Source organism: Staurois parvus, unplaced genomic scaffold (assembly GCF_062004578.1).
Source record: "Staurois parvus isolate SC_StPar_1 unplaced genomic scaffold, SC_StPar_1.0 ptg000448l, whole genome shotgun sequence".
Taxonomy (NCBI): domain Eukaryota; kingdom Metazoa; phylum Chordata; class Amphibia; order Anura; family Ranidae; genus Staurois; species Staurois parvus.
In genome coordinates, this window is record NW_028318244.1 from 1572501 (window position 1) to 1600000 (window position 27500).

Below are 27500 nucleotides of genomic sequence, written 5' to 3' on the forward strand. Positions count from 1 at the left end.
TTTCTTTCTTTTTTCTTTTTCTCTTTCTTTCTTTTCTTTTTTCTTTTTCTTTCTTTCTTCTTTTTTTTTTTTTCTTTTCGGCATTTCCGAGCCATGCGGAATCCCTGTTGGCTTCACCATCACTCTGCATGTTGCAGGAGTAGCGAGAAAAAAGCATTAAATGCATTATTGCAGTGCAGTGGGGAGAGGTATGATATTGCAGAATGTTTGCCGCCAATCCCGTTAATGACGGGGGGTGGGGGGAGTTGCGCTCATGTCGGCGCGGTGATTCCTCGCTGCGTTCTGCTAATGGTTAACATTTCATGAGATCTGGCTGGCAGTACACGGTGCTCCTGAGTTGTATTTAAAGCTGCGGGCCGGGAGTTCCTGTTCCAGATTGTCACTCAGGTCATGTGACCGCGCTGGTACAATGTATCTCCGGCAAGTTTAACAACCGTCATCAATATTGTATGATGGAGAATGTGTGCCGGGAGATCTCCCTCCATGACTGCTGGATGAGCACTGCTTGTTGTGTCTGGATGAGGAGGATCCGGCTAATGCTGGGTCCTGGGGAATTGTAACGGTATAGGGGACCCCAGTGTGGCCCCTGATGTCACTGAAGGGGCCACACATAATACTTGGTGAATATAATGTAAAAGTGAGCAGATGGGGACTGCAGACGCGGTGCAGGAGACGGTCAGAGACTGCAGACGCGGTGCAGGAGACGGTCAGAGACTGCAGACGCGGTGCAGGAGACGGTCAGAGACTGCAGACGCGGTGCAGGAGACGGTCAGAGACTGCAGACGCGGCGCAGGAGACGGTCAGGGACTGCGGACGTGGCGCAGGAGACGGTCAGAGACTGCAGACGCGCTGCGGGCGACGGTCAGGGACTGCGGACGCGGCGCGGGCGACGGTCAGGGACTGCGGACGCGGCGCGGGCGACGGTCAGGGACTGCGGCGCGGGGGCGACGGTCAGGGACTGCGGACGCGGCGCGGGGGCGACGGTCAGGGATTGCGGACGCGGCGCGGGCGACGGTCAGGGACTGCGGACGCGGTACAGAGACATGATTACACTGTAACCATTTTAGAACACGCATCCTATAGGTATGAATGGGGTTGTCCTCGTATTGAAGTGTTTGTATTACATTTCGTTTCCTTCCTGCACCTGGCGTACTGTAGTCACCGCGGCAGAGACCAGGACAGGAAGTGATTGCTGATGAGACGTGGTGGTTGAACGCTTTCCTCAGTTAAAGCCCAATTGAACTTTCAATGTAAATTTGGTAAATCTAGTGGGGTACACCATGCCGGGGAGGAGGACCCCCACTCTGTGTAGAAGCAGTGGTCTCTCTATGCCCCCTGCTGGTTGCAGAAAGCTCTAGTGCTGGATTACAGGGAATGTGTTGCATCTCTGCAAAGAGTTTGCTGGCTCAGCGGGGGGGGGGGGGGGGTTGGAACCTCTGCAGAGAGACCACTGCTTCCACACAGAGGGCCAGGGTCCATCTCTGCAGCATGCTGGCAAGGGAAAGGCTTTTCTACTCTGGCTGTGGCTGCTTTCTTTAGAAAAGGAACTGAAGAGGACTCTGCCCATTGTGGCCGGTGCACAAGGAATCATGTGACCTGTAGGTACAGTGCGTTACTGTGATGGCATGCCACTCCTAGATCATGCGTGTGGATGGTGGCTGGTGTAGAGGGAATCATGTGACCTGTAGGTACAGTGCTTTACTGTGATTGAGTGCCACTCCTAGATCATGCGTGTGGATGGTGGCCGGTGCAGAGGGAATCCTGGGATATGTAATCCAATGCATAAGGTTTAATCCACCTGTACAGTGCACACTCCCCGACCAGTTGGGGTGAAGTGCAATATAGAGGGACATGGCATGGGGAGCTTTCAGAAGAGAAATGTAGGCGATGCCAGGGGCTGTGCCTAGGCTGAGACGATGAAGCCGGTGGCCGTGCCTAGGCTGAGACGATGAAGCCGGTGGCCGTGCCTAGGCTGAGACGATGGAGCCGGTGGCCGTGCCTAGGCTGAGACGATGGAGCCGGTGGCCGTGCCTAGGCTGAGACGATGGAGCCGGTGGCCGTGCCTAGGCTGAGACGATGGAGCCGGTGGCCGTGCCTAGGCTGAGACGATGGAGCCGGTGGCCGTGCCTAGGCTGAGACGATGGAGCCGGTGGCCGTGCCTAGGCTGAGACGATGGAGCCGGTGGCCGTGCCTAGGCTGAGACGATGGAGCCGGTGGCCGTGCCTAGGCTGAGACGATGGAGCCGGTGGCCGTGCCTAGGCTGAGACGATGGAGCCGGTGGCCGTGCCTAGGCTGAGACGATGGAGCCGGTGGCCGTGCCTAGGCTGAGACGATGGAGCCGGTGGCCGTGCCTAGGCTGAGACGATGGAGCCGGTGGCCGTGCCTAGGCTGAGACGATGGAGCCGGTGGCCGTGCCTAGGCTGAGACGATGGAGCCGGTGGCCGTGCCTAGGCTGAGACGATGGAGCCGGTGGCCGTGCCTAGGCTGAGACGATGGAGCCGGTGGCCGTGCCTAGGCTGAGAGGATGGAGCCGGTGGCCGTGCCTAGGCTGAGAGGATGGAGCCGGTGGCCGTGCCTAGGCTGAGAGGATGGAGCCGGTGGCCGTGCCTAGGCTGAGAGGATGGAGCCGGTGGCCGTGCCTAGGCTGAGAGGATGGAGCCGGTGGCCGTGCCTAGGCTGAGAGGATGGAGCCGGTGGCCGTGCCTAGGCTGAGAGGATGGAGCCGGTGGATGTGCCTAGGCTGAGAGGATGGAGCCGGTGGATGTGCCTAGGCTGAGACTATGCCGCCCGTGGCCGTGCCTAGGCTCAGGTCTCCCTTCTCCCAGTCATTAGACTGCAGCATTGTAACCTGTAAAGCTGTGAGAATTGTTGGGCGGATGGAGGCAGAAACTATGGGAAGAAAATGTGCAGCCAGAGGGAGAAGTGACTGCATGCATCCTCCGTGGCTCGGGGCGTAGCTGTGCGCTCACCGATGAACATTTGGTGAGCTCTGACTTTGTAGCGATTATCGCACAGGATGGATCCTCACATTGGAGACCAACTCTTCCTTTTTTTCTTTTTTTTTTTTTTGTTTTGTTTTTGGGTTTTTTTTTTGTTTGCAAAGCTTTCAAATTGCTGATGTGGTGAAATGCCGGCCGCTTGCACTTTATCTGGTGACACAGCCCGTCTCGCCTCGGAGCAAATCCTCACCACACCCACCGCATTCTTATTTGTTAAACATGTCAAGAATGTCGCCTGTTCCAGTCTGCACTGCGAATGGCAAACACGCCGCTTGGATGGTTTTTTACTTTTTTTTATCTGTTATGATATATATATATATATATATATATATATTAATCTGACCTCCGGCCTCCCCTCCAGTCTTGCACAGTTGTACCGGCTCCTCTCCTGGACTGAAATGGCTTCCTCTGATGTCACTGCACACTGTGAGCTTCTCACAATGTGCATTAGAAGCTGCAGCAAGTCAGATAAAGCTCCACCTCATTTCCTGGATGGAGGACGTCCAGCATCATCTAGCATTTTTCTCCCCCAGCCTGACTGCCCCTGGTCCTTCCCTTTCATTTATGGGATTTCACTTCTTTCATCAGGATCGCATGTGGGCGGGACCCAGGGTGGTCTAGCATGCAAATGGGATGCCCACTCCTCGAGACTGACACCTACCCATCAAGGGCATTGTTCTATTTGCATAACTCCCACTGCTTGCATCAGGGCTGAGGACTACTGAGGCAGGGTCAATCTTGATGGAGCCTCAGGAACACCCACTCCTTCAGACTGACACCCATCAAGGCATTTTTCTATTTGCATAACCCCTCCCACTGCTTGCATCAAGGCTCTTGAGGAGTACTAAGGCAGGGTGCTGTGAACTTTTCAGTACAACACCCTTCCAGCAGCCATCATCTACCTGCATCCAGGCTGACACCTACCCATCAAGGTCATTGTAATATTTGCATAACCCCTCCCACTGCTTGCATCAAGGCTCTTGAGGAGTACTAAGGCAGGGTGCTGTGATCTTTTCAGTACAACACCCATCCACCAGCCATCATCTACCTGCATTGCATAGAGAAGAACAGAGAACCAGTGATACGTCTAAAATAAAGTATGTCATGAAAATGGAAAGGCTTTTTTTAAGGGGGGGACCTGGGAATGCAACATATGAGCAGAATAAACTGAAAACATTACCAGAGGGTTATAATCATGGCCGATCCTCCTGCTTATTAGGGATCATATGACCCTGTGCCTGGGCGATCGTGTGACCCTGTGCCTGGGCGATCGTGTGACCCTGTGCCTGGGCGATCGTGTGACCCTGTGCCTGGGCGATCGTGTGACCCTGTGCCTGGGCGATCGTGTGACCCTGTGCCTGGGCGATCGTGTGACCCTGTGCCTGGGCGATCGTGTGACCCTGTGCCTGGGCGATCGTGTGACCCTGTGCCTGGGCGATCGTATGACCCAGGGCGATCGTGTGACCCTGTGCCTGGGCGATCGTGTGACCCTGTGCCTGGACTTGTGGTCATGTGATCAGACCTGTAGCGATCGCAGACTCTTTAAAGGGGTGGGGGGGCCATATACAGGACAATATGTAATGTGGTGCCTTCTGTTCTGTAGAAGTAGATGCTTGGAAGGTTTTGAGGCCGCATTACATCGGGAAGGCACAGGAACGCAGCGGCGTGCGGTATGACGTTGCAGCCTATTCATTTGAATGAGGCTGCAAATCGCACTGGAGTGCAGAAAAAGTCGTGCATGCACAACTTAAGGCACGCCCAACCAAATTGCATAGTACAGCACTATGAGTAGATTCGACGCCTGAAAACGTCTTGCGTTTGGAGGACTGTCAGCATTATATTAGCACCCCTATGCGGATTGCAAGGCAAGTGTGTTGAACGCAGTGCATGGAACGCGCCTTTCCCGCAGTGCGTTCTGCTGTGAACCGGCCCTTGGACATCTTTTTTTCATGTCTCTTGAGATGGCAAGTTCTGCTCATCTTGCATTAATACCTCTGGCCGCAAGTGCAAAAAAATAATTTTTTTTTAAATTGCTTACTTTTTTGGTTTTTGTTTTGTTTGTTTTTTTTTTCTGTCTTTCTAGCAAAGTGCAGAAAATTAAAAACCTAAAGAGCGACTGGCAAATAATTTCCTAAGAATTTAATTCTGCAGTATACTTTCTGATCTGTTCTCAGCCCCGATAAAGCCAGAGCGTACTCAAAATGTAATATATTGCTGTCTTTAGATGTGATGGCTGCATAAGGTTTTTTTTTTTGTTTGTTTTTTTCCCACATTATTATTATTATTATTAATAATAATAATAATAATAATTTTTTTTTAAATTTGCTTGCTTTTTTATGTCTTTCTAGCAAAGTGCAGAAAATTAAAGACCTAAAGAGCGACTGGAAAATAATTCCTAAAAATTCAGCAGTATACTTTTTGATCTGTTCACAGCCCTGATAAAGCCAGAGTGTACTCAAAATGTAATATATTGCAGTGTTTAGATGTGGTGGCTACATTAAGTTTTTTTTTTTTTTTTTTTTTTTTTTATGTGTTTGCTTGCTTTTTTTCCTGTCTTTCTAGCAAACAAAATAAAAAAAGGAAAAAAAAATATAGGTGGAAAAAACAAACAAACAAAAAAAAAACCTAATGCAGCCACCACATCTAAAGACTGCCATATATTACATTTTGAGTACACTCTGGCTTTAGAGTGTACTCAAAATGTAATATATTACAGTCTTTAGATGTGGTGGCTACATTAAGTTTTTTTTTTTTTTCCACAAATTCTTTGTTTTTGTTTTTTTTCCTATTATTATTATTATTATTTATTATTATTATTATTTTTATTATTATTAATAATATTTTTTTAAAAAAAAAAAACTTGTTTGCTTGCTTTTTTTTTATGTCTTTCTAGCAAAGTGCAGAAAATTAAAGAGCGACTGGCAAATAATTCCTAAGAAATTACTTCTCCAGTATACTTTATGATCTGTTCACAGCCCGTTAAAGCCAGAGTGTACTCAAAATTTAATATATTGCAGTCTTTAGATGTGGTGGCTGCATGAGGTTTTTTTTTTTTTTTTTTTTTTTCTCACTTTTTATTAATAAATAAATAAATATATATATATATATATATATATATATATATATATATATATATATATATATATATATTTATATTATATTTATTATATTATATTTATAATATTATTATATTTATATTATATTTTTTTTTTTAAATATATAATTTTTTTTTTTTTAATTTGTTTGCTTGCTTTTTTTTCTGTATTTCTAGCAAAGTGCAGAAAATTAAAGCGCGACTGGCAAGTAATTCCTAAGAATTTAATTCTGCAGTACACTTTCTGATCTGTTTACAGCCCCAATTAAAGCCAGAGCGTACTCAAAATGTAATATATTGCAGTCTTTAGATGTGGTGGCTGCGTTTTTTTTTTTTTTTTTTTTTCAGGATTCCCCCACATGCCAGCCTCTTTTATTTTCACCTGGTAGTCCTGCCAGTAAACACACTTCTTGTCCTAGGTCAGGGGTAGGCAACCTACAGCTCTCTAGCTGTTGTGGAACTACATTTCCCATGAGGCATTGCAAAGATTACAAAACTGACAGTTACAGCTATGACTTGCAGAGGTATGATGGAACTTGTAGTCCTGCGGCTCTCAGGTTGCCTACCCCTGTGGGATGATGCTGTCTTCTTTTATCATGTCAACAGACCCCAGATAGGACAAGGGGTGTCAAACTGGCGGCCCTCCAGCTGTTGCAAAACTACAAGTCCCATCATGCCTCTGCCTTTGGGAGTCATGCTTGTAACTGTCAATCTTGCAATGCCTCATGGGACTTGTAGTTTGGCAACAGCTGGAGGGACATCTGTGAGATAGGACTATGAAACGTGCCCACCTCTCTCCTACTCTACATAATATTGGGGGAGATGTTCTGTAGTCCTCCAGAGATAACTGGAATCAATGTAGCTGATAAGAGTTCATCACGGGTGGTCGTTATTGTGCAGGATTTATATAGAGCCAGCAGTTTGGGTAGAACCAGGGGCGGACTGACCATTTAGAAACTCAGGCACTGCCCGAGGGCCCGGGGTCAGTAGGGGGCCCCATGAGATGCCCCTGGTACCTTTTTCATAGGCTTTTTTGAGTTTGGGCAAGGACACAGGGGCCCCATAATCCCCTATTGCCCGGGGGCCCCATGAGTTGCCAGTCCACCCCTGGACAGAACTTTACAATATAAAAGGAAGACCGTACAGTTACAAGACAAGACGGTTAGGAGGGCCCTCGTCCTGAGAGCTAACAATCTAAAACTGAGGGAACTCGCAAGATTTCTGGCAGGATCAACAGGTATTTTATTGCATTTAAGGAACAGATGTAACAAATGGGATATTTAGCAGACCAAAAGGGAGGTAGTAAGAGAAGCCCATTGTTGGGGACATACCCTGTAACAGCAGTGCGGACTTAGTGGAACGGTGTCATTGCAGAGGAGTGTCAGGCTGGTGGGGAGAGGAGTACAGCAATCTGGAAGGAAGTCTGAGCAGCTATCAAGTGTAACTGGGAAGCTGGAATGTATTTTTAGTAAGGCCTTTTTGCAGCTTTTTGTTTGTGTGTGTTTGATTTTTTTTTTTAATTGTGTTCCATATTTTTTTTTTTCTTATATACAGAGAGCAGATTTTATTTAATGGGTTTTTTTTTTGTTCCATATTTTGTCAGTTATATACCGTTTTTGAAATGTGCACAGAATGTGCAAGTATTTATTTATTTTTTTTATTTTTTTTTCCCTTATTTCATCTATTTATTTGAAATACAGATTTGGAACCCTGCATTTTTTAAAATTTTTGCTGGCACATATTTCACCTATTTTATGTACAGATTTTGAAATGTAAAAAAGAGCAATTTATTTCTTTTATTAGGCTTTTTCTTTGGCTGTTCCATATTTCATCTATTTTATATGTGGAGGTGGAAAAAATATTTCTTTTAATAGGTTGTGTGTGTTTTTTTTTTTTAGTTTTTTTTATTTTGCTGTTCCATATTTTCTCTTTTTTTTTTTTTTTTTATATACAGATTTGGAAATCTGAAAAAAGCTGAAATTTTTTTTATTATTATTATTATACAGTATTTATAAAGCGTCAGAAGGTTTGCTCAGCGCTGTACATTATAGTGGGGGACAGAACATGAGACAATACAGTAACAAAACACGAGGGGTTCAAGGGCCCTGCTCTTTCGAGTTTACAATCTAGGTAATAGGTGTGGGTTGTTTTTTTGTTCTGCGTTTCATCTATTTCAGATCAGATTTGGAAATGTGACCCTTAAAAATCATAAACCTATTATTATTATTAGTCATGATTATTATTCATAAATTTATTATTAGGATTATTATTATTAGTCAGGATTATTATTCATAAATATATTAGGATAATATTATTCATAAATTTATTAGGATTATTATTATTCATAAATGCAATATTATTATTAGTCAGGATTATTATTATTATTCAGAAATGTATTAGGATTTTTATTATTAATAAATATATTATTAGGATTATTCTTCATAAATATATTATTGGTCAGGATTATTATTATTCATACATATATTATTATTAATATTCTTAGGATTATTATTCATAAATATATTATTATTAGGATTATTATTCATAAATATATTAGGATTATTATTCATAAATATATTATCGGTTTGGATTATTATTATTTATACATTTATTATTAGGATTATTATTCATAAATATATTAGGATTATTATTCATAAATATATTATTGGTCAGGATTATTATTATTATTATTCATACATATATTATTATTAATATTCTTAGGATTATTCATACATATATTATTAGGATTATTATTCATAAATATATTATTGGTCAGGATTATTATTATTCATATATTATTATTATTATTCATACATATATTATTATTAATATTATTAGGATTATTATTCATAAATATATTATTGGTCAGGATTATTATTATTCATACATATATTATTATTAATATTCTTAGGATTATTATTCATAAATATATTATTATTAGGATTATTATTCATAAATATATTATTGGTTAGGATTATTATTCATAAATATATTATTGGTTTGGATTATTATTATTTATACATTTATTATTAGGATTATTATTCATAAATATATTATTAGGATTATTATTCATAAATATATTATTAGGATTATTATTCATAAATATATTATTATTAATATTCTTAGGATTATTCATAAATATATTATTAGGATTATTATTCATAATTCTTATTAGTCAGGATTATTATTCATACATTTATTATTATTATTCAGGATTTATATAGCATCAACACTTTGCACAGCGCTTTACAACATGAGACAGACTGCATCACTAAATGCATTTTGTATCATGCAAGCAGTGCAATGACATGATTGCGACCTGGTATCAGCCTCTTGCATTCCTTGTACAGCAGAGCTCAGACACTGAAGACGAGAAACAGCGTAAGGAACCAATAAAGTGAGATCAGTGTGCTGCTTCCCCTTTCACTAGAAGAGCTGTAAGTGAAAGTGAAACTGCAGCAGAGAGAAATCGGGCCTATGCGCCCTGCTGGGCAGAGCCGTGTAAATGTCAGGACTGGATGGACAGGAATACAACTCTTTAGGCAGGCATTGCATTAAAGCCGCGCAATCACTGATGCACTTTTAGCCAAGGAATGGTCCACCCCAGTGAGGTACATCGTAAAAAGGGGCCCCCAGTGTCCAGGTTTGGCGGACGTGCCGAGCGGACGCAAGTTTCCACCTGAGCAGCCCAGGAACAGCAGGGGGAGGGTTAAGCACACGGCGATGGCTGGCAATGCAGATCCTGTTTTCAGCAGAGTGTGGTTTATGATTAGCAGGATTGCATGCGGCTGATATGACAACGCGGCTCACTGTCACCTCCAGCGCAGGTCTGGGGCTATGGGCTTAGAGCTGCACCCCCCCCCTCCCCTCCTCCGCCCGGCTTTGCTGACATGTCAGGAATTTGTTAGACAGTGCAATAGGCTACTAGGACAGGCGTGTGACAGCTGAGGGAGAGGAAAGGGAAGGACTTGCATAGCTTTACAGCTTCAAGGCAAACTCGAAATGTGCTGCCGCTGGATGGGGGAGGGGCGTTCCGTGGTGAGACCATGTTAATCGCCGGATTTAGATTTATTTACTTTTGGTATCCTGCAAAAAAAATTTTTTTTTTCATGCAATCTATAAATCACAAAGTAACAACACAAATGGCGCGGTCACACTTGCGCATGTTAGGTGCGGTGCGTTAAAAGGAAAGACCCGGTATGCCGCATCTTTAATGACGTTTCATCAAAATGCGCAATTCCATTGGGGCTCAGTGGTAACATGCGCAAAAGCATGTAAGAGGCCGATCACAGATGTGAACCGGCCCTTTAAGGACTTGTGCGCACAGGGCGTTTTCGTAGCTTTTAGGGGCATCAGGTGGGTTTTTTTGTGAGTTTTTTTTGTGTTTTTATTTTGTGTTTTTTTTTGTTTGTTTTATTTGTAATTGTTTTGTGGGTTTTTTTTTGTGGGTTTTTTATTTGTGTTTGTTTTGTGTTTGTTGTGTGTGTTTTTTTATTTTGTTTTTTTATTGTTTGTTTTTGTGTTTTATTTGTATTTGCTTTGTGGTTTATTTGTGTGTTTTTATTTGTGTGTGTGTTTTTGTGTGTTTGTTTTTTTTGTGGTTTTGTTTTTTTGTTTTTGTGTTCTATTTGTTTTTGTTTTTTTCCTTTTTGTTTTGTTTTTTTTGTGTGTTTTAGTTTTTGTGTTTTTTTTTTTTTTGTGGTTTTTATTTTATTGCTTCTAAACAGCTCTCCGTGTTATCCTATGTGTCCATGCACACATAGAGTTTTAGTAGCAGTAGCATTTACTAGCAGGGTACAAAAACCTAGGGCCAGGCCAGTGCATCCAGGAGCAGCAGTGTTTTGGCAGAAAAAAATCTCTTGATGCTGCTAAAGGCTAGTAGCGCTGGAACTTTAATTCTAGCTAATGAAATCAATTATTCTGGCCAATTAAATGAATTAACGCCTAAGCGCTTGACGCTTGTAAACGCTCCTAAATTGTCTCAAAAAACGCTGCTGCCAAGAGGACTGTTTCTAGGAGAGTTTTTTTTTTTAATTTTTTTTAAAATTTTTTTTTTTTCATTAATGTCCTGTGTGCATGAGGCCTAAAAAAGAATTTAAAGTGTTATTAAACCCACAACAGTACAATCAGTCTGTATATGCAGTAAAGCATGCTTGTTATACTCACTGTGGAACGTAAGGGGTTAATCCTCCGCATTGTGTAAAAAGATCTTCTCTGATCCTCCCCTTCTACTGACCCCAATCCATCTACTGATAGTACAGAGCCCTAGGAGTCCCTCTGCACATGCTCAGTTTGGTGTGTATTACTAAAGAAGTTTTTTTATTTATTTTTTTTTCCTTTGAGGTGGTGCATGTGGTCAACACAGGGCTAGTCAGCACTGTCCAGACAGAGGGTCAGGTGTCATGCAGCCTCGTAGGACAGTCAGAGCAGAATGAAAACTCTTCCTACAAGATTGACCTGTGCTCTGCTGGACACTGATAGAAGCCACAAGACTGCTCTAACTGCTGATGAATAAGTATTAAGCAGTTTATATTTACAAAAATAATTGCATTTCCATGTTCTGTGTACTGTGGGAGACCAGATATAGTGAATGCAGGGTCCGGGGAGAGCAGATATAGTGAATGCAGGGTCCGGGGAGACCGGACACAGTGAATGCAGGGTCCGGGGAGACCGGACACAGTGAATGCAGGGTCCGGGGAGACCGGACACAGTGAATGCAGGGTCCGGGGAGACCGGACACAGTGAATGCAGGGTCCGGGGAGACCAGATATAGCGAATGCGGGTTCCGAGGTTTAGGAACACGTTTAACAAACTAAACACAAAAAAAGAAAAATATGAATGGTTAGAAAAATAGAAATGAGAGAGCAAATGGTTATTAAAATAGAGTAAGAGGAGAAGGGGAGTTAATTATGACTCTTTGAAACATTGATCAGAGGAGAGCTGGGAAGATACAAAGTGTGTGTTCAGATGGGTGATTGAGAGATTCAATGTTACTTTGTATCTCTATCTCCAGTCTGATGGATGTTTATAAACAATGTTACTTTATATCTCTCTCTCTTCCGTCTGATCGATGTTTATAAACAATGTTACTTTGTATCTCTCTCCCGTCTGATCGATGTTTATAAACAATGTTACTTTGTATCTCTCTCCCGTCTGATCGATGTTTATAAACAATGTTACTTTGTATCTCTATCTCCCGTCTGATCAATGTTTATAAACAATGTTACTTTGTATCTCTCTATCTCCCGTCTGATCAATGTTTATAAACAATGTTACTTTGTATCTCTCTCCCATCTGATCGATGTTTATAAACAATGTTACTTTTTATCTCTATCTTTGTCCTGATCATTGTTTATAAACAGTTACTTTGTATCTCTATCTCCCGTCTGATCGATGTTTATAAACAATGTTACTTTGTATCTCTATCTCCTGTCTGATCGATGTTTATAAACACTTTGTGAGACGGTCCTCACATTCCATTGAAGTGGATGGATGGGTATGGCAGGCAGGAAGCCACACTGCAGAATGACATGTTGACAGTTGCGGATGCTCCTCTCCGGTGACAGGTCCTCTTAGTTGTACACTGGCTGAACACACTCATTGTCACTTCTTCCACGTCTCTGTTCCAAGAGTGTTCCTGGAAATCCTACTGCCCGAGGCCATGCCTGAGCTGGGAATATGAACGCCATCAAACCTTTCCTATATCTCATCTGCCGTCTAATGGACTTTTGTCTCGTTAAACTCGTTTTGTTCCAGCAGCAAAATAAATCACACGTTTTCCTTTTATTATTAAATCTGACCTCCAGCCTTCCCTTTAGTCTTGCACAGTTGTACCGGCTCCTCTTTTGGACTGAAATGGCTTCCTCTGATGTCACTGCACACTGTGAGCTTTTCACAATGTGCATTAGAAGCTGCAACAAGTCAGAGAATGCTCCGCCTCATTTCCTGGCTGGAGGACGTCCAGCTTCATCTAGCCCTTTCCTTTCCAGCATGACCACCACTTTTTATTCTTTGGATTTCAGTTAAGTCAATGGTGGTGGCTCAGCATCACATGGGGGCTGTTTGCATACAAACACACCTACCTAGGAATGCCCACTCCTTCAGACTGACACCCAGTTGTCAGAGTTTGATTTTCTTAACTCCTCCCATTGCTCATGTCAGGGATAAGGAGTACCGAGGCAGGGTGCTGTGAGGTTTTCAGGAAGCTATGAGCTGACCCCTCCCACCAGTCATTGCATAGAGCAGCACAGAGACCCAGTGATTTCACGCAGTCTATAAAAGGATCTGTATTCCAAAAAAAATTTTAATAAGGGGAAGCCAGATAATGTGAAATATAAGCAAGTTAACCACTTCAGCTCTGGAAAGTTTTACCCCATTCATGGCCAGGCCAATTTTTCCTATTTAGCACTCTGCTACTTTAACTGGTAATTGCGCGGACATGCAACACTACCCAAACTAAATTTATATCATTTTTTTCATCATCCTAGTTTTCTTTTGGTGATTGGATGTTTTTTCATTTTTTACTATAATGAAAAAAAGACCAAACATTTTTTGGAAACATTTTTTTTACTTTGTTATAAAACAGTCTGTGTGTATGTATGTATGTGTGTATGTTTATATATACAGTGGGGATCGAAAGTTTGGGCACCCCAGCTAAAAATTTGTATTAATGTGCATAAAGAAGCCAAGGAAAGATGGAAAAATCTCCAAAAGGCATCAAATTACAGATTAGACATTCTTATAATATGTCAACAAAAGTTAGATTTTATTTCCATCATTTACACTTTCAAAATAACAGAAAACAAAAAAATGGCGTCTGCAAAAGTTTGGGCACCCTGCAGAGTTAATATCTTGTACTGCCCCCTTTGGCAAGTATCACAGCTTGTAAACGCTTTTTGTAGCCAGCCAAGAGTCTTTCAATTCTTGTTTGAGGTATCTTTGCCCATTCTTCCTTACAAAAGTCTTCCAGTTCTTTGAGATTTCTGGGCTGTCTGTCACGCACTGCTCTTTTAAGGTCTATCCATAGATTTTCAATTGTGTTGAGGTCAGGAGATTGTGAAGGCCATGGCAAAACCTTCAGTTTACGCCTCTTGATGTAATCCCCCGTGGATTTTGAGGTGTGTTTAGGATCATTATCCATTTGTAGAAGCCATCCTCTCTTTAACTTCAGCTTTTTCACAGATGGCATCAAGTTACCATCCAAAATTTGCTGAAATTTTATTGAATCCATTTTTCCTTCTACTCGTGAGATGTTCCCTGTGCCACTGGCTGCAACACAACCCCAAAGCATGATTGATCCAACCCCATGCTTAACAGTTGGACAGAGGTTCTTTTCATTAAATTCTGTGCCCCTTCTTCTCCAAACGTACCTTTGCTCATTCCAGCCAAAAAGTTCAATTTTAACCTCATCGGTCCACAGAACTTGTTTCCAAAATGCATCAGGCTTGTCTATATGTTCATTTGCAAAGTTCAAACGATGATTTTTGTGGTGAGGATGTAGAAGAGGTTTTCTTCTGATGACTCTTCCATGAAGACCATATTTGTACAAGTATCTCTTTATAGTGGAATAGTGTACCACAACTCCAGTGTCTGCCAGATCTTTCTGGAGGGATCGTGCAGTCAAACGTGGGTTTTGAATTGTTTTTCTCACAATCCTGCTGTTCTGTCTGATATTTTTCTTGGTCTTCCAGATCTTGCTTTAACTTCCACTGTTCCTGATGACTGCCATTTCTTAATTACATTCCGAACAGAGGATATTGACATCTGAAAACGCTTTGCTATCTTCTTATAGCCTTCTCCAGCTTTGTGAGCGTCAACTATTTTCAGTTTCAGTTTTCTAGACAACTGCATAGAAGAACCCATGGTGCTGATTGTTGGGGCAAGGTCAGATGAGTCTGGGCATTTAAAACCTTTGAGATTGACATCACCTGGTCTTCCCAGACGATGATTGAGAACAATCCATGACACTGGCAGGTCTCAGCTTTGCAAAGGGGGCAGTGCATGCTATAAATTCTGCAGGGTGCCCAAACTTTTGCAGACGCCATTTTTTTGTTTTCTGTTATTTTGAAAGTGTAAATGATGGAAATAAAATCTAACTTTTGTTGACATAGTATAAGAATGTCTAATCTGTAATTTGATGCCTTTTTGGAGATTTTTCCATCTTTCCTTGGCTTCTTTATGCACATTAATATAAATTTTTAGCTGGGGTGCCTAAACCTTCGATCCCCACTGTGTGTGTGTGTGTGTGTGTGTATGTATATATGTGTGTATATATATATATATATATATATATATATATAATTCTTTAAGTTTTTAGGTCAAAATATTTTCTACTACATCTTTGGTTAAACAAAAAAGTCTCAATAAGTGTATATTGATTGGTTTGTTATTAGCGCAAGTTATTTTGTGTGTGTGTGTGAATATATGTGTATATTTATAATATACACACGCACATACTGGAATTTTTTATTCTACTAGTGGCGGAGTTCCCTGACCTAGTGGGATTATGATCGTGCGATGGGAGATATGATGCGAAGTGACACTTGACTTCACCAGTGGCACTAATACAGTGATAACACTATACACTGTATGTCGCTGCACTAATGACACTGGCTGGGAAGGGGTTAACCTCTCTTGTAATCAAGGGGCTGTGTGCGCTGGGCAATCTGACGCTAACTGACACTGGGTGGGAACTGACACTGACATCACCAGTAGCACTAATACAGTGATAACACTATACACGGTATGTCGCTGCACTAATGACACTGGCTGGGAAGGGGTTAACCTCTCAGGTAATCAAAGGGCTGAATGTGTGCTTAACAAATGTTAAGGAGTATAATGTGTGCTGCTTTTCCCTGAAAATCTGTTTGTTCTCCCTGCTTTGCAGGGAGAAGAAACAGAGATCGTTCCTTTGTGTTGATTGTTAACACAAGGCTCTGGGCTGTGATTGTACAAAACCAGCCAGGTCATCCTTGCCCCGGCCTCTTGGAAATCCTTTTTTTAATGTGAACACTTTCAAAAAAAAGTGTCATTAAATAGGTAACTTTGGTTGCATGAATAAAGACCTGATGTGAACGCAGCATGTCTTCAGTCTCCATCCATCTCTGGCAGTAGATTAGTAGTCTCTGACAGTCTTCTGTACTACATATAGTGAATATTCTATGTGGCCCTCTGGGGATTTCAGAGGCCCCATTGGAACCAGTCTAGTAAATGGACAATCTCGGGGGTAAAGTGTGAATTGTAATGACAGGTCCACTTTGTTAGGTTGAAGCAGCATGTGCAAGTAATATACTGTACTTGCAAAATTCCTGAACATCCTCTTTGAGGGGTCCCGGGGAGATTTACAGCTGTGGGTGCCCGGTTTAGTTAGACATGATTTTTTTTTTCTTCCTCCTATAAATAAATATTGGAATATTCCATATGGATGCAAGATGTGAGCCGGGACTAGACATTCCTACAAGTTAGTGCAGCACAAATGTTTGCTTCATGGAGCTCGTGTCTACAACAGGTTTTCTGTATCTTTTTAACACAGAGGAACCTTTAAAAATACCTTTATAGGTCTTGGGGTACCCCTGCTAATAATGGCCAATCTATAGGTCTCTGTACATTGATGTAAAGAATGGAAAAAAATGTGTAGTACACGATGGACTTGATGTTCTCAATCCATACATGGCTGGTTCATATGACTAGATACACACAGTGGTTCTTCATGGGGATGCTCAGTGGGGAAATGTCTGATTTGTATTGGTAGTTATTAGAAAAAGGCTCCCTCCTGATAGTGGACATTGAAATGCTCTTGCATTGGTGGTCAGTGGAGAAGGATCCCCTTAGATTGTCGGTCTTTACAGAAGAGCCCCACAGAACGGTTCTATTATAATGGTCAATGGGGGAAGGGTTCCATTGCGCTGGTGGTCAATGGGGGAAGAAGGGTTCCATTGCGCTGGTGGTCAATGGGGGAAGAAGGGTTCCATTCCACTGGTGGTCATTGGGGGAAGAAGGGTTCCATTGCGCTGGTGGTCAATGGGGGAAGAAGGGTTCCATTGCGCTGGTGGTCAATGGGGGAAGAAGGGTTCCATTGCGCTGGTGGTCAGTGGGGGAAGGGTTCCATTGCGCTGGTGGTCAGTGGGGGAAGGGTTCCATTGCGCTGGTGGTCAGTGGGGGAAGGGTTCCGTTGCGCTGGTGGTCAGTGGGGGAAGGGTTCCGTTCTGCTGGTGGTCAGTGGAGAGAAGAGTTTCGTTCCGCTGGTGGTCAATGGGGGAAGGGTTTCGTTCCGCTGGTGGTCAGTGGAGAGAAGAGTTTCGTTCCGCTGGTGGTCAATGGGGGAAGGGTTTCGTTCCGCTGGTGGTCAGTGGGGAGAAGGGTTCCGTTCCGCTGGTGGTCAGTGGGGAGAAGGGTTCCATTCCGCTGGTGGTCAGTGGGGAGAAGGGTTCCGTTCTGCTGCTGGTCAATTGGGGCAGGGGTTCTATTCCACTGGTGGTCAATGGGGAAGGGTTCCATTCCGCTGGTGGTCAGTGGGGGGGAAAGGTTTCATTCTGCTTGTGGTCAGTGGGGGGGAAAGGTTTCATTCTGCTTGTGGTCAGTGGGGGGGGAAAGGTTTCATTCTGCTTGTGGTCAGTGGGGGGGGAAAGGGTTCCATTCTGCTTGTGGTCAGTGGGGGGGAAAGGTTCCATTCCACTGGTGGTCAGTGGGGGGAAGGGTTCCATTCTGCTTGTGTTCAGTTGGGGGGAAAGGTTTCATTCTGCTTGTGTTCAGTTGGGGGGAAAGGTTTCATTCTGCTTGTGTTCAGTTGGGGGGAAAGGTTTCATTCTGCTTGTGGTCAGTGGGGGGAAGGGTTCCATTCCGTTGGTGGTCAGTGGGGGGAAGGGTTCCATTCCGCTGGTGGTCAGTGGGGGGGGGAAGGGTTCCATTCCGCTGGTGGTCAGTGGGGGGGGGAAGGGTTCCATTCCGCTGGTGGTCAGTGGGGGGGGGAAGGGTTCCATTCCACTGGTGGACAGTGGGGGGGGAAGGGTTCCATTCCGCTGGTGGTCAGTGGGGGGGGAAGGGTTCCATTCTGCTGGTGGTCAGTGGGAGACGGGTTCCAATACACTGTTGTCTATCTCTCCATTGGAGAGGCTTTACCTCACTTTCTGTCTTCCTCTTGCATGTGGTGTGATATAAAACGTATTGCACGTACCTGCAGACCGAGGGTGTTTTTCTTTGTTGTAGTATTTTTTTTTTTTTTGCAATATCCTCAGCACTTCCTATAGTCTTGTACAGTTATATGATGTGGTTTGTATGTATTGTGCAATAATGACCCAGGTCACTCCAGCCTAGGGCTCACATTGAGTTCCTAATTGGTTGGTCCATTCAGCTTATCATGACTGATGAATGGGGAAGTTTGGCATCATATTATTTTTTTTTTTATCATGTGCCCATGTTGGTTTATATCATGTGCTTCTTGAGATGTATGTTGGCATTGTCCAAAAAACCCCCAAAAAAACAAAAAGATTTCAATATGGTTTCTTTTTTTGATATGTATTTGTATTTATTTATAGTATTAGACTCTGATGTATCGAACATTTATGTAATTTTTCTGAATGTATTGTTCTTTATTAGCCATACTGGGCAACGTGCGTGTCACCAAAGCATAATTAGGGGTCTATTTATTAAAAAAAAAACTGTATGAATGTGACAAACATATGCACAGCCACAACGAAAAATCCTAATTTTTTTTTTTTTTTGTCGAATACGGATATTTTCTATGATTACCAGCAGCAGCTAGTAGCCAAAATGTGGTGTTTGTTCCTGATTTTGAGGTATTTCAGGAAAAATACTGCATTAGGGCCACTAGATAGCGCTTCCGATCATAGGAAATAATCATATTAGACAAAATATGGTGCGTTTTTCGTTTTGGTGTGCAAATATTTGCTTGCAAAGGGAGCATTTGTTTGAAGGACAACTAAGGTGGGAATTCCCCTCACTCTGGAGAGATTTCCTCACGTCCTGTTGTCTCCAGGGCAGGAAGTGATGAGAAATCTCCCCATCAGTACCTAGACCGCAAAGGGAAAAAAAAAGCCTGGCAGGATCTCTTGCTTTTTCAAAAATTTGGACTCCCTTTTGCATCCTCTCATACAATGCAGGGCATTATCTTGTGTGTAAAGGAGGTAAGCATGCAATCTCAACCTGAGGCCTCTTAACCTCTTGGCGCCGGCCGAACGCAAATGTGTGGCCTCCCGGCGTCTGGGCCTAGACGCCGAGTGGCCGCATATTTGCATTGTATTAACAAAAAAATCATATGTGCTGAGAACGCGCACCCTGCACGCTCCCATCGCACACATTTAGTACTCACGGAAAGGTCCCAATCTCCTCTTGCGTTCGGGACCTTTCCCAATCATGTGACCGCTGTGACAGCGAATCACGGAGGTCACATGACCCTAAAACCCTGCTTGCCTCCCGGCTTCTGGAACCCTTAAAAGGCCGGGAGGCACCGGCGCCAAGGGGTTAAAGAGGAAGGGTAGGAACAGTTTCAGCAGGAGGTTAGTGTGAATCTTGAGGACATTCTAATGTGCGTGTTCATGGTTGATGTTCTCCAGAAGTTTTGATTATTTATTTTTTTCCCCCCTTTTTCTTTCCGTAGCCAACATGGCGAGCATACTATCTAAGCGGCTTGGGAAGAGGTCTCTACTGGGTGCCCGGGTGTGTACTACCCCGATGTTATCTGCAGATGGCATGACTGTGGAGTCGGCAGGAGATCTTGCCGTTTCAGCTCAACTGGGAGCTTATGAGGGTGGATGCTACAAAGAGTGCTTGGAGGAAGCCATGTGTCCCACCAACTTGTCCACCAACCGCTTCAAGCTGTACCCAGGACAAAAGGTAGGACTGCTTCTAGCTGGAGCATGCACCGATTCTTGTCCATCCATAGGCCCCCAACTATCCTTTATTTAGAGCTCAGATCTGCCTTTCCTCTTTTTTTAGGTCCTGTGTATACTGTGTAGAGCTGTAGAAATTAATATTACCATCAAAGGTTTTTAACTACCTTCCATCCATAGGATGTAAAGAAACGGCCTGGACTTCCAATGGTTAAAATAGGTGTTGGCTTATTTTACGCTTTTTATTATAGTTAATGGCTCATCCTTTGTTACACGTTCCAGGTTGGGTATATATTTGAACACCTACCTCTACTTTGGAGGAAGTGGGAGCTGCTGGTGCCATTTCAGATTCTGTGGTAGATCCTGAGTTTAAAGTCTGGATCCTTCCCCAACCTGGACCGGCTGAGTGACATCAGCCAACAGTGGACTCCAAGCTTGCTGTCCTCTGAAAACGGGTCACAGGAGTGCAGAACGAACTGCACTCCTGTGATCCACAGGAGAAGTACAGCCGAAAGAGCTTTGGCTATCCTTCTCGAAGTGCATACCAATTAATTGTTAATCATCCTTCTTTGGGATCCTTACAAGTTAGTTATACATTTGGTGAAGTGCTTAGTATTGTTCATGGTCCTTCATCTCTAGAGCAGTTACGTCGTACTTTAGTATTGGCTGCAGGGTATGCTATGCATGAAGGCCCTACGATGTAGCATAGTAATGCATGAAGTGGGTTTCCTATATAGCATAGTAACCACTAGACAATCTTCTTAGTTGAAGATTTCTACATCCAAAAATGAAATTCTTTCTAAATTAGAATTCATTGTAAATTTTGCAATTAAGAGTTAGTACTCCATTTTCCATAAATTCATCACGTTCCTCAGGGGTACCTGTCTAGATGATAGACGTCGTCTATGTATCTCTGCTATGATAAAATATGGCACAGGTACATAGATGACGTCTATGTATATGTGCCATGATAAAATATGGCACAGGTACACAAACCAGGACTCATCAGCAAACATGCTCCACCCCCAAATTGTGTTCCTACCCAGGTAATTAAGTGCGTGCATTTGAGCACTTACCATCTTCTACTTCCCTACCTATTGTGCACCTTCCTAGTTGGAGTACTTACCAATTTTTTTGGTCCTTTCCATTATGTGCCTTCCCAGTTGGGTATAAATTTGCTTGTCCTTTTTATCACTCCATCCAGAACAGCTAATAGAATTTCAGTTTTATTAAACCTTGTGTCTTTGTTAAAGAGAAACATTTGCGGTTATGCGTTGTTCACCCTTTGGTCATCTGAATGACTTGAGCACTTTTGATATCTGCCTCCGCTTTTGGTAAAGCATAAAAACCAATTCATGTGCCATTGGTCATATTTCATTCATGTCTTTTTGAAGGGTGAACAAAAGCCGCACAGGTGTAGGTGGTCTTGCAGCTTGCTGACCGGCCGCAACAGCAGACTCTTTTGGTTCTGGTCCTCCCTGACCTTTCCCACATTCATTGGGGTAAAATACGATGGAGTGGAAATCTGAGAACAATGTGATTCAGTCAGGTCTTGTGAATAGGTTCGAGTTGCAATCAACTTTTTGGATAAAAAGAAAAAAAACGAGCGGTTGTGTAGGGTGTTTTTTTTTTTTTTTTTTGTCTATAAAAGGGTGTATGTACACATTGTAAGGTTTTTTTTTTTTTTTTTTTTTTTTTATTCTGACAGGTGTACATCACCCACAATGGCAAGGAATGGGTTGGCTTGGTGGAGCAGCACAATCACGTTGATGATGAAGTGAAGATTTTTGTTCTGGAACTGGGGCTCCACCTGTGCAGAAAGACTGAGGACGTCCGTCTCGTGGAGACCCCCAAAGCCATGGGCATACTGATGGAGCAGACTCTTTCCACCAGTCCTGCGGGGCCCATCAACGTGGCTCAGAGATCCGTGTCCCGCAGCATTGATGTCCCCAAGAGGTAAGCCCATCTCACTGCCTTCTTCATCGCCCAAAGAGTTGGGACTGTTCATACCAATCTTGGGCCAAATGTTTTTTTGTGTTGAGTAGGGGAGGATATTACCACTTTAAAGTCTAAAATAAGATTGTTTACATTCTAAAGACAAACCGAAAAATGTTACATTTGTAAATAAGTGCAGCGCTAAAATATATATATATATATATATATATATATATATATATATATATATATATAATATTATTATTATTGCTGAATGGTAAAGTGCAAAAAACATTAGTAAATGCAAAATCTAAAAGTCAAACAATATGGTAAAGTGCATCATGAATGTAATGAGCTGAGTGAAACCGTAAAGTGCATCAAGTAAGAGCATGAAAATATCAGCTAAACAGCTCAAAAAGCAAATGCCAAACAATAAATTGTATCACGGGCAGAATCTAAATACATTCATGTCCATGGTGATCCGTGAAGTAAAGCGCAGTAGTAAATGATGTTACAATAAACATATAACATATGGGATAAAACTCTACAACAATGTCCATGGTCAAATGTGCTATTTATATAGTCAAATATCCATAAATGGAAGCAATTGTCCGTGAGACCATAAGGCGCAGTATAGCTAAGGTGCAGAGTGCAAATGTGTTGATGATCACGCAAAAGAATCCACCTCTCTCGGATGTACACTCAACAGATGAAATCTGGTAACAGGCAATTAAGCGTTAAACATCTGGGAATGGAAGGTGGCCAAAGGGTTAAACTGGAACAAATTCGTCCTGGGCACTCGGTTGGGAAGTCAGCCCTAGTCCTAGAAGAAATGGCTCACCACAGGAGCCAATAAAGTTGCATATAGTGTAGTATTTATTAGAACATTAAAAAGTGTCCACGTCAAAAAGCATAAAAAGTGTACCAAGATGGCCACCGCTTCGACCATCGGCGGCGTGACGTCAGCAAACAGTGGCTCCACCCAACGTGTTTCGTGCGCATGCACGTTCTCAGGGGTACGCCTATATATTAGATTCTGTTACAAAAATGTTATAAATCGCAGCCCATCAATCCTTCAATATAGTGGCTGCATTAGTTTTAGACATTTCTTTCCTTTTTATATTCACCTTGTGATCCTGCCAGTAATGCACTTACTGTCTTGGAGTGGCTCCAGTCTATGGAGGAGCCACCCTTGGAGAGCCGCACAGTGCCTGTGTGCTGGAATGAATGATTGAACTCCTGAGCATGTACATTCATTTTCTTATCTAATCCCAGCTAATCATGGCAGCCCAAGACCCAACACTTGGTGGAAGCTGGGGAGAAGATGCTGCTAAGGGAACTCCATAGAAGTCAGTTGTTTGGAGCTCATGAGAGTATTTTGGGCTTTGGTTAATGGACATTTTGGGTTTAGATACACTTTAATTAGCTACTTTTGAGCATTTTGTAGCATAAGAAAGGTTTGCTGATCAGCATCTTTGATAACCTTTTAGAGTGAGGTCACGGCTGAAACATTTCATAAAGCACTCATCCCACTTGACACTCATTTTGAAGTATTACAGTAGCCATTAGATCAGCTTTATAGAACTTTTTTTTTTTTTCACCCTGGAAAAAATTGAGATCTCTGGGAACCCCTGCAATCATTTTTCTGATTTAATGATAACGGTGTGGTAAATATCTGAAGGACCGAATCGCAAAAATACAAAACTTTGGTGGTACCACTAATTTTGCATTTGTTCTTAATGGCCATGCTACCTTTTGAACATCAGTGCTTGGTGTCCATGGTCCCATCAGTGCTTGGTGTCCATGGTCCCATCAGTGCTTGGTGTCCATGGTCCCATCAGTGCTTGGTGTCCATGGTCCCATCAGTGCTTGGTGTCCATGGTCCCATCAGTGCTTGGTGTCCATGGTCCCATCAGTGCTTGGTGTCCATGGTCCCATCAGTGCTTGGTGTCCATGGTCCCATCAGTGCTTGGTGTCCATGGTCCCATCAGTGCTTGGTGACCATGGTCCCATCAGTGCTTGGTGACCATGGTCCCATCAGTGCTTGGTGACCATGGTCCCATCAGTGCTTGGTGACCATGGTCCCATCAGTGCTTGGTGACCATGGTCCCATCAACGCTTGGTGACCATGGTCCCATCAACGCTTAGTGGTGCCACTAGCTTTGCACTGGTGCTTTGTGATCAAACTAATTTTAGATTGGTACTTAGTGATCCTATTAGCTTTGCATCAATGTTTAGTAGTCCCGTTATCTTTGAATGTGTGCTTGGTGGTTCCATGAACTTTGCATTGGTGTTTAGTGATCGTATTAGCTTTGCATCCCTGCCTAGTTGTGATCTTCAAGCGTTGCATCCTTGCCTAGTAGAACCCTAGAATTTATGCAGGACCCTAGTTGAGATACCCTGCGTTTGGCAGATCTACAGTAAAGGTTCCATACCTTTTTAGGGAGCCTAATATCTATGCTGTATTTCATACATGGCAATCTCCATCAGCCATTCTCAACCAGGGTTCTACCCAAAGGTTGTTTTGGGTTTTCTTGAGCTGTGGCTGATTGACCTCCCATTTGGTGCTGCCTGTAGAGTTCCTGTTGCCTGACCACACTTATTTACAGTTGGCACTTTTGAGGTCCGATATTGGTGAATTTTGCTGAAAGAAGTTTCTTCTACCAAATATGTGAAGTTATTCTTTTGTTCTAATAGGAGATCAGATGCTGTAGAGATGGATGAAATGATGGCAGCCATGGTCCTGACCAGCTTGTCCTGCAGCCCAATCGTCCAGAGCCCCCCCTGCTGTGACCTCATTCCAAGTAAGTACCCATCCAGATGACAGATCTATTTTCTTGTTCTGTAGGGCTTCTGTTCTTTGTGGATCCTACCACGCTTGAACACTCAGGAACCATGTTTAAAATGCAGTCCAGTATTCTAACTTCTGCACGTTCATTGTGCTCAAAGTAAAGAGTGCCTGTGCAAATGTTGAGATCCTACTGCAGGGGTCTCCAAACTTTCTAAATATAGGGCCAGTTTATTGTCCATCAGACTTTCTGGGGGCCGAACTGTGGCCACTGGGAGTAGAAATTGTCCCGGCAACAATGGGAGTAAAAAACGCATTGTTGATATTAGGGGGGAAATAGCGCCTCTTCATTCATGTAAGTGGGAGGAATAGTGCCCAATTGTTGGTTTCAGTGGGAGGAATAGTGCCCAGTCATGTAAGTGGGAGGAATAGTGCCCCATCATTGGTAGCAGTTTGGGGGATGGTGTCCTATTGGTGTCATTGGGGGGAGATGGTGCCCCATCAGTGGTGTCAGTGGGTGGAATAGTGTCCTATTTGTGTCAGCGGGAGGAATAGTGCCCCAACATTGGTATCAGTGGGAGGAATAGTGCCCCATCATTGGTGTCAGCAGGAGGAATAGTGCCCCATCAATGGTGTCAGTGAGAGGAATAGTGCCCTATCAATGGTGTCAGTGGGAGGAACAGTGCCCCATCATTGGTGTCAGTGGGGGTAAGTAGTGCCCCATCGTTCGTCTCAGTGGGAAGAATAGTGCCCCATCATTGATGGCAGTGGGAGAAATAGTGCCTCATTGTTGATGGGAGTAAATTAATAGTGTCTTGTATCAGTGGAAGGAAAAGTGCCCCAAGGGCTGGATAAAGGCAAGCAAAGGGCCACATATGGCCTCGGGCTGCAGTTTGTAGACCATTGCCCTACTGCATGGTCTAGAGTTCACCCACGGGGACCTCATTCCAGTTAAATGGCCATAGAGATGATTGGGGTCAATATCTTGATTCTGTAGGGCTCGTTCATGCTATTTTCCCATTTTTCTGCCGATCCTACCAGGCTTGACCACACTGGAAACTGTTGAAATACTATCTTGGCTTTTACAACTCAAATGGCCATTTGGTATACAACAGTTCCCTCCAAAGAAAAAAAAAAAAAGTACTTTCCTTGGTCTCTGATGCTTCAATGAGACATTGGGGATGTCGAAGAGCCTTCTTGCTGAGCTGGTTGCTCTAAATCATGTAAGAATTGCCATTATCTAAAGCTCCCATCTCTACCAGAAGGCTGAGGACATCCCGGAAGCTTTGGAGGCCAAGGTGTTCCACAGACATGTGGAAATGGATGCCACAAAGACCTATCTAGGGCGCACACATATTCATGCCAGTGATCCTACACATAGGGAACCAGGGGCGGACTGACTATTTGGAAACGTCTGGCACTGCCCGAGGGCCCGGGGTCAGTAGGGGGCCCCATGAGATGCCCCTAGTACTTTTTCATAGGCTTTTTTTGAGTTTGGACACAGGGGCCCCATGATCCCCTATTGCCCGGGGGCCCCATGAGTTGTCAGTCCGCCCCTGTAGGGAACACTGAATTGTTAGAATATAGTAGCGACTAATCTCTCATGATGGCACTATGCTGTGTTTAATATTCACACATTGTTCCTCTTTCTAAGCCCCTCAAGTAACCTGTGACCTCTGGAAGGAAAGCGGAGATGTGTCGGACAGTGGCAGCAGTACAACCAGCGGGCACTGGAGTGTGGAGTGTGGTGCCTCTACGCCTTCCCCTCCTCACACCGAAGCCAGCCCCAAGTATACAAACGAGGCGTTCAACGCTTCCCATGTGGATGAAGGTTTTGAGACCGACCCTGATCCGTTCCTTCTGGATGAGCCTGCTCCACGCAAGAGAAAGGTATGGCATGGTTTGCTAGATGGCGAGAGGGAAAAAAAAGCAACGGTGTCAATCAAATGCTGTATTGCGGGGGGCGCGGGGGGGGGGGGGGGGGGGTGAGCTACGCACTCTGTCAATGGATGCAGAAAGGGTAGCTCGGGAGCGAGCCCACACACAGGTGCCCCTTTGCAAAAAGGGGCCTGGAGTGGCGGCGGGGGACCCCAGAAGAGGAGGATCGGGGATGCTCTGTGCAAAACCATTACACAACATATAAAGTAGGCAAGTTTATTTTAATTAAAAATAAATAAATAAAAAACAAAAACCCTGCAAAGGTTTAATATTACTTTTAACCTCCCTGGCGGTATTCCCGAGTGTAGCTCGGGGTAAAGTTTCAGCACCGCAAGTGCTAACCCCGAGCTATACTCGGGAATACCCTGCAGCGTTGCTCCGGGATCTCTTCTGCACTTACATTGTCCTGCACTCCCGCGATGTCTCCCCTGCAGTGTCCCCGGCAATGTCCTCCGGCCGATGCCGGCATCTGTCTTCCGGGTTCCTTCCCTGCGACGTCGGGATGGAATGGCGGGAAATTTAAAAATGTAAAAAGTGACATTCGCTAAATACACTAAAATCACATAGTAAAACATTACTTTATCAAACCATTTCACATACATTTTGTCCCGAGTGCTTTGTCCTGGGCCCTGCATTTTTACTGTTCTTTCTGCCTGGAAACTTAGAAACGTCCATGGCGTCCAAAAAGCGTCCCTTTAGGTCAAAAGCGGTTTTAGACCGGCTAGAGAACAGCGATAGTAAATTAGAACCACTTGCAGAATTGAGTGATAATGATTTGTGGGGAAATTCATCATCAGACACTGAAAACGATTTTGTGACTTTGCTCAGTGATGTGCAAACTTGGCGCTCTATTTCAAATTTCAGTGTTTTTGGTTTGATTATATTATTGAATTAAATGT

The 27500-nt window shown here is 43.5% G+C and overlaps 1 protein-coding gene across 2 annotated transcripts in view; it reads left to right on the plus strand.

The window, feature by feature from the left end:
- The window catches only part of ZNF395 (zinc finger protein 395), a 42793-nt gene that overhangs the window by 6471 nt on the left and 8822 nt on the right, over nucleotides 1-27500 (plus strand). For both annotated transcript variants that reach the window (XM_089688171.1, XM_089688172.1), the window contains exons 2-5: nucleotides 19709-19944; nucleotides 21649-21896; nucleotides 24573-24679; nucleotides 26318-26553. In XM_089688171.1, the coding sequence (XP_089544297.1) occupies nucleotides 19714-19944; nucleotides 21649-21896; nucleotides 24573-24679; nucleotides 26318-26553 (822 nt within the window). In that variant the 5' untranslated portion in view covers nucleotides 19709-19713. The remainder of the gene's footprint in view (nucleotides 1-19708; nucleotides 19945-21648; nucleotides 21897-24572; nucleotides 24680-26317; nucleotides 26554-27500) is intronic.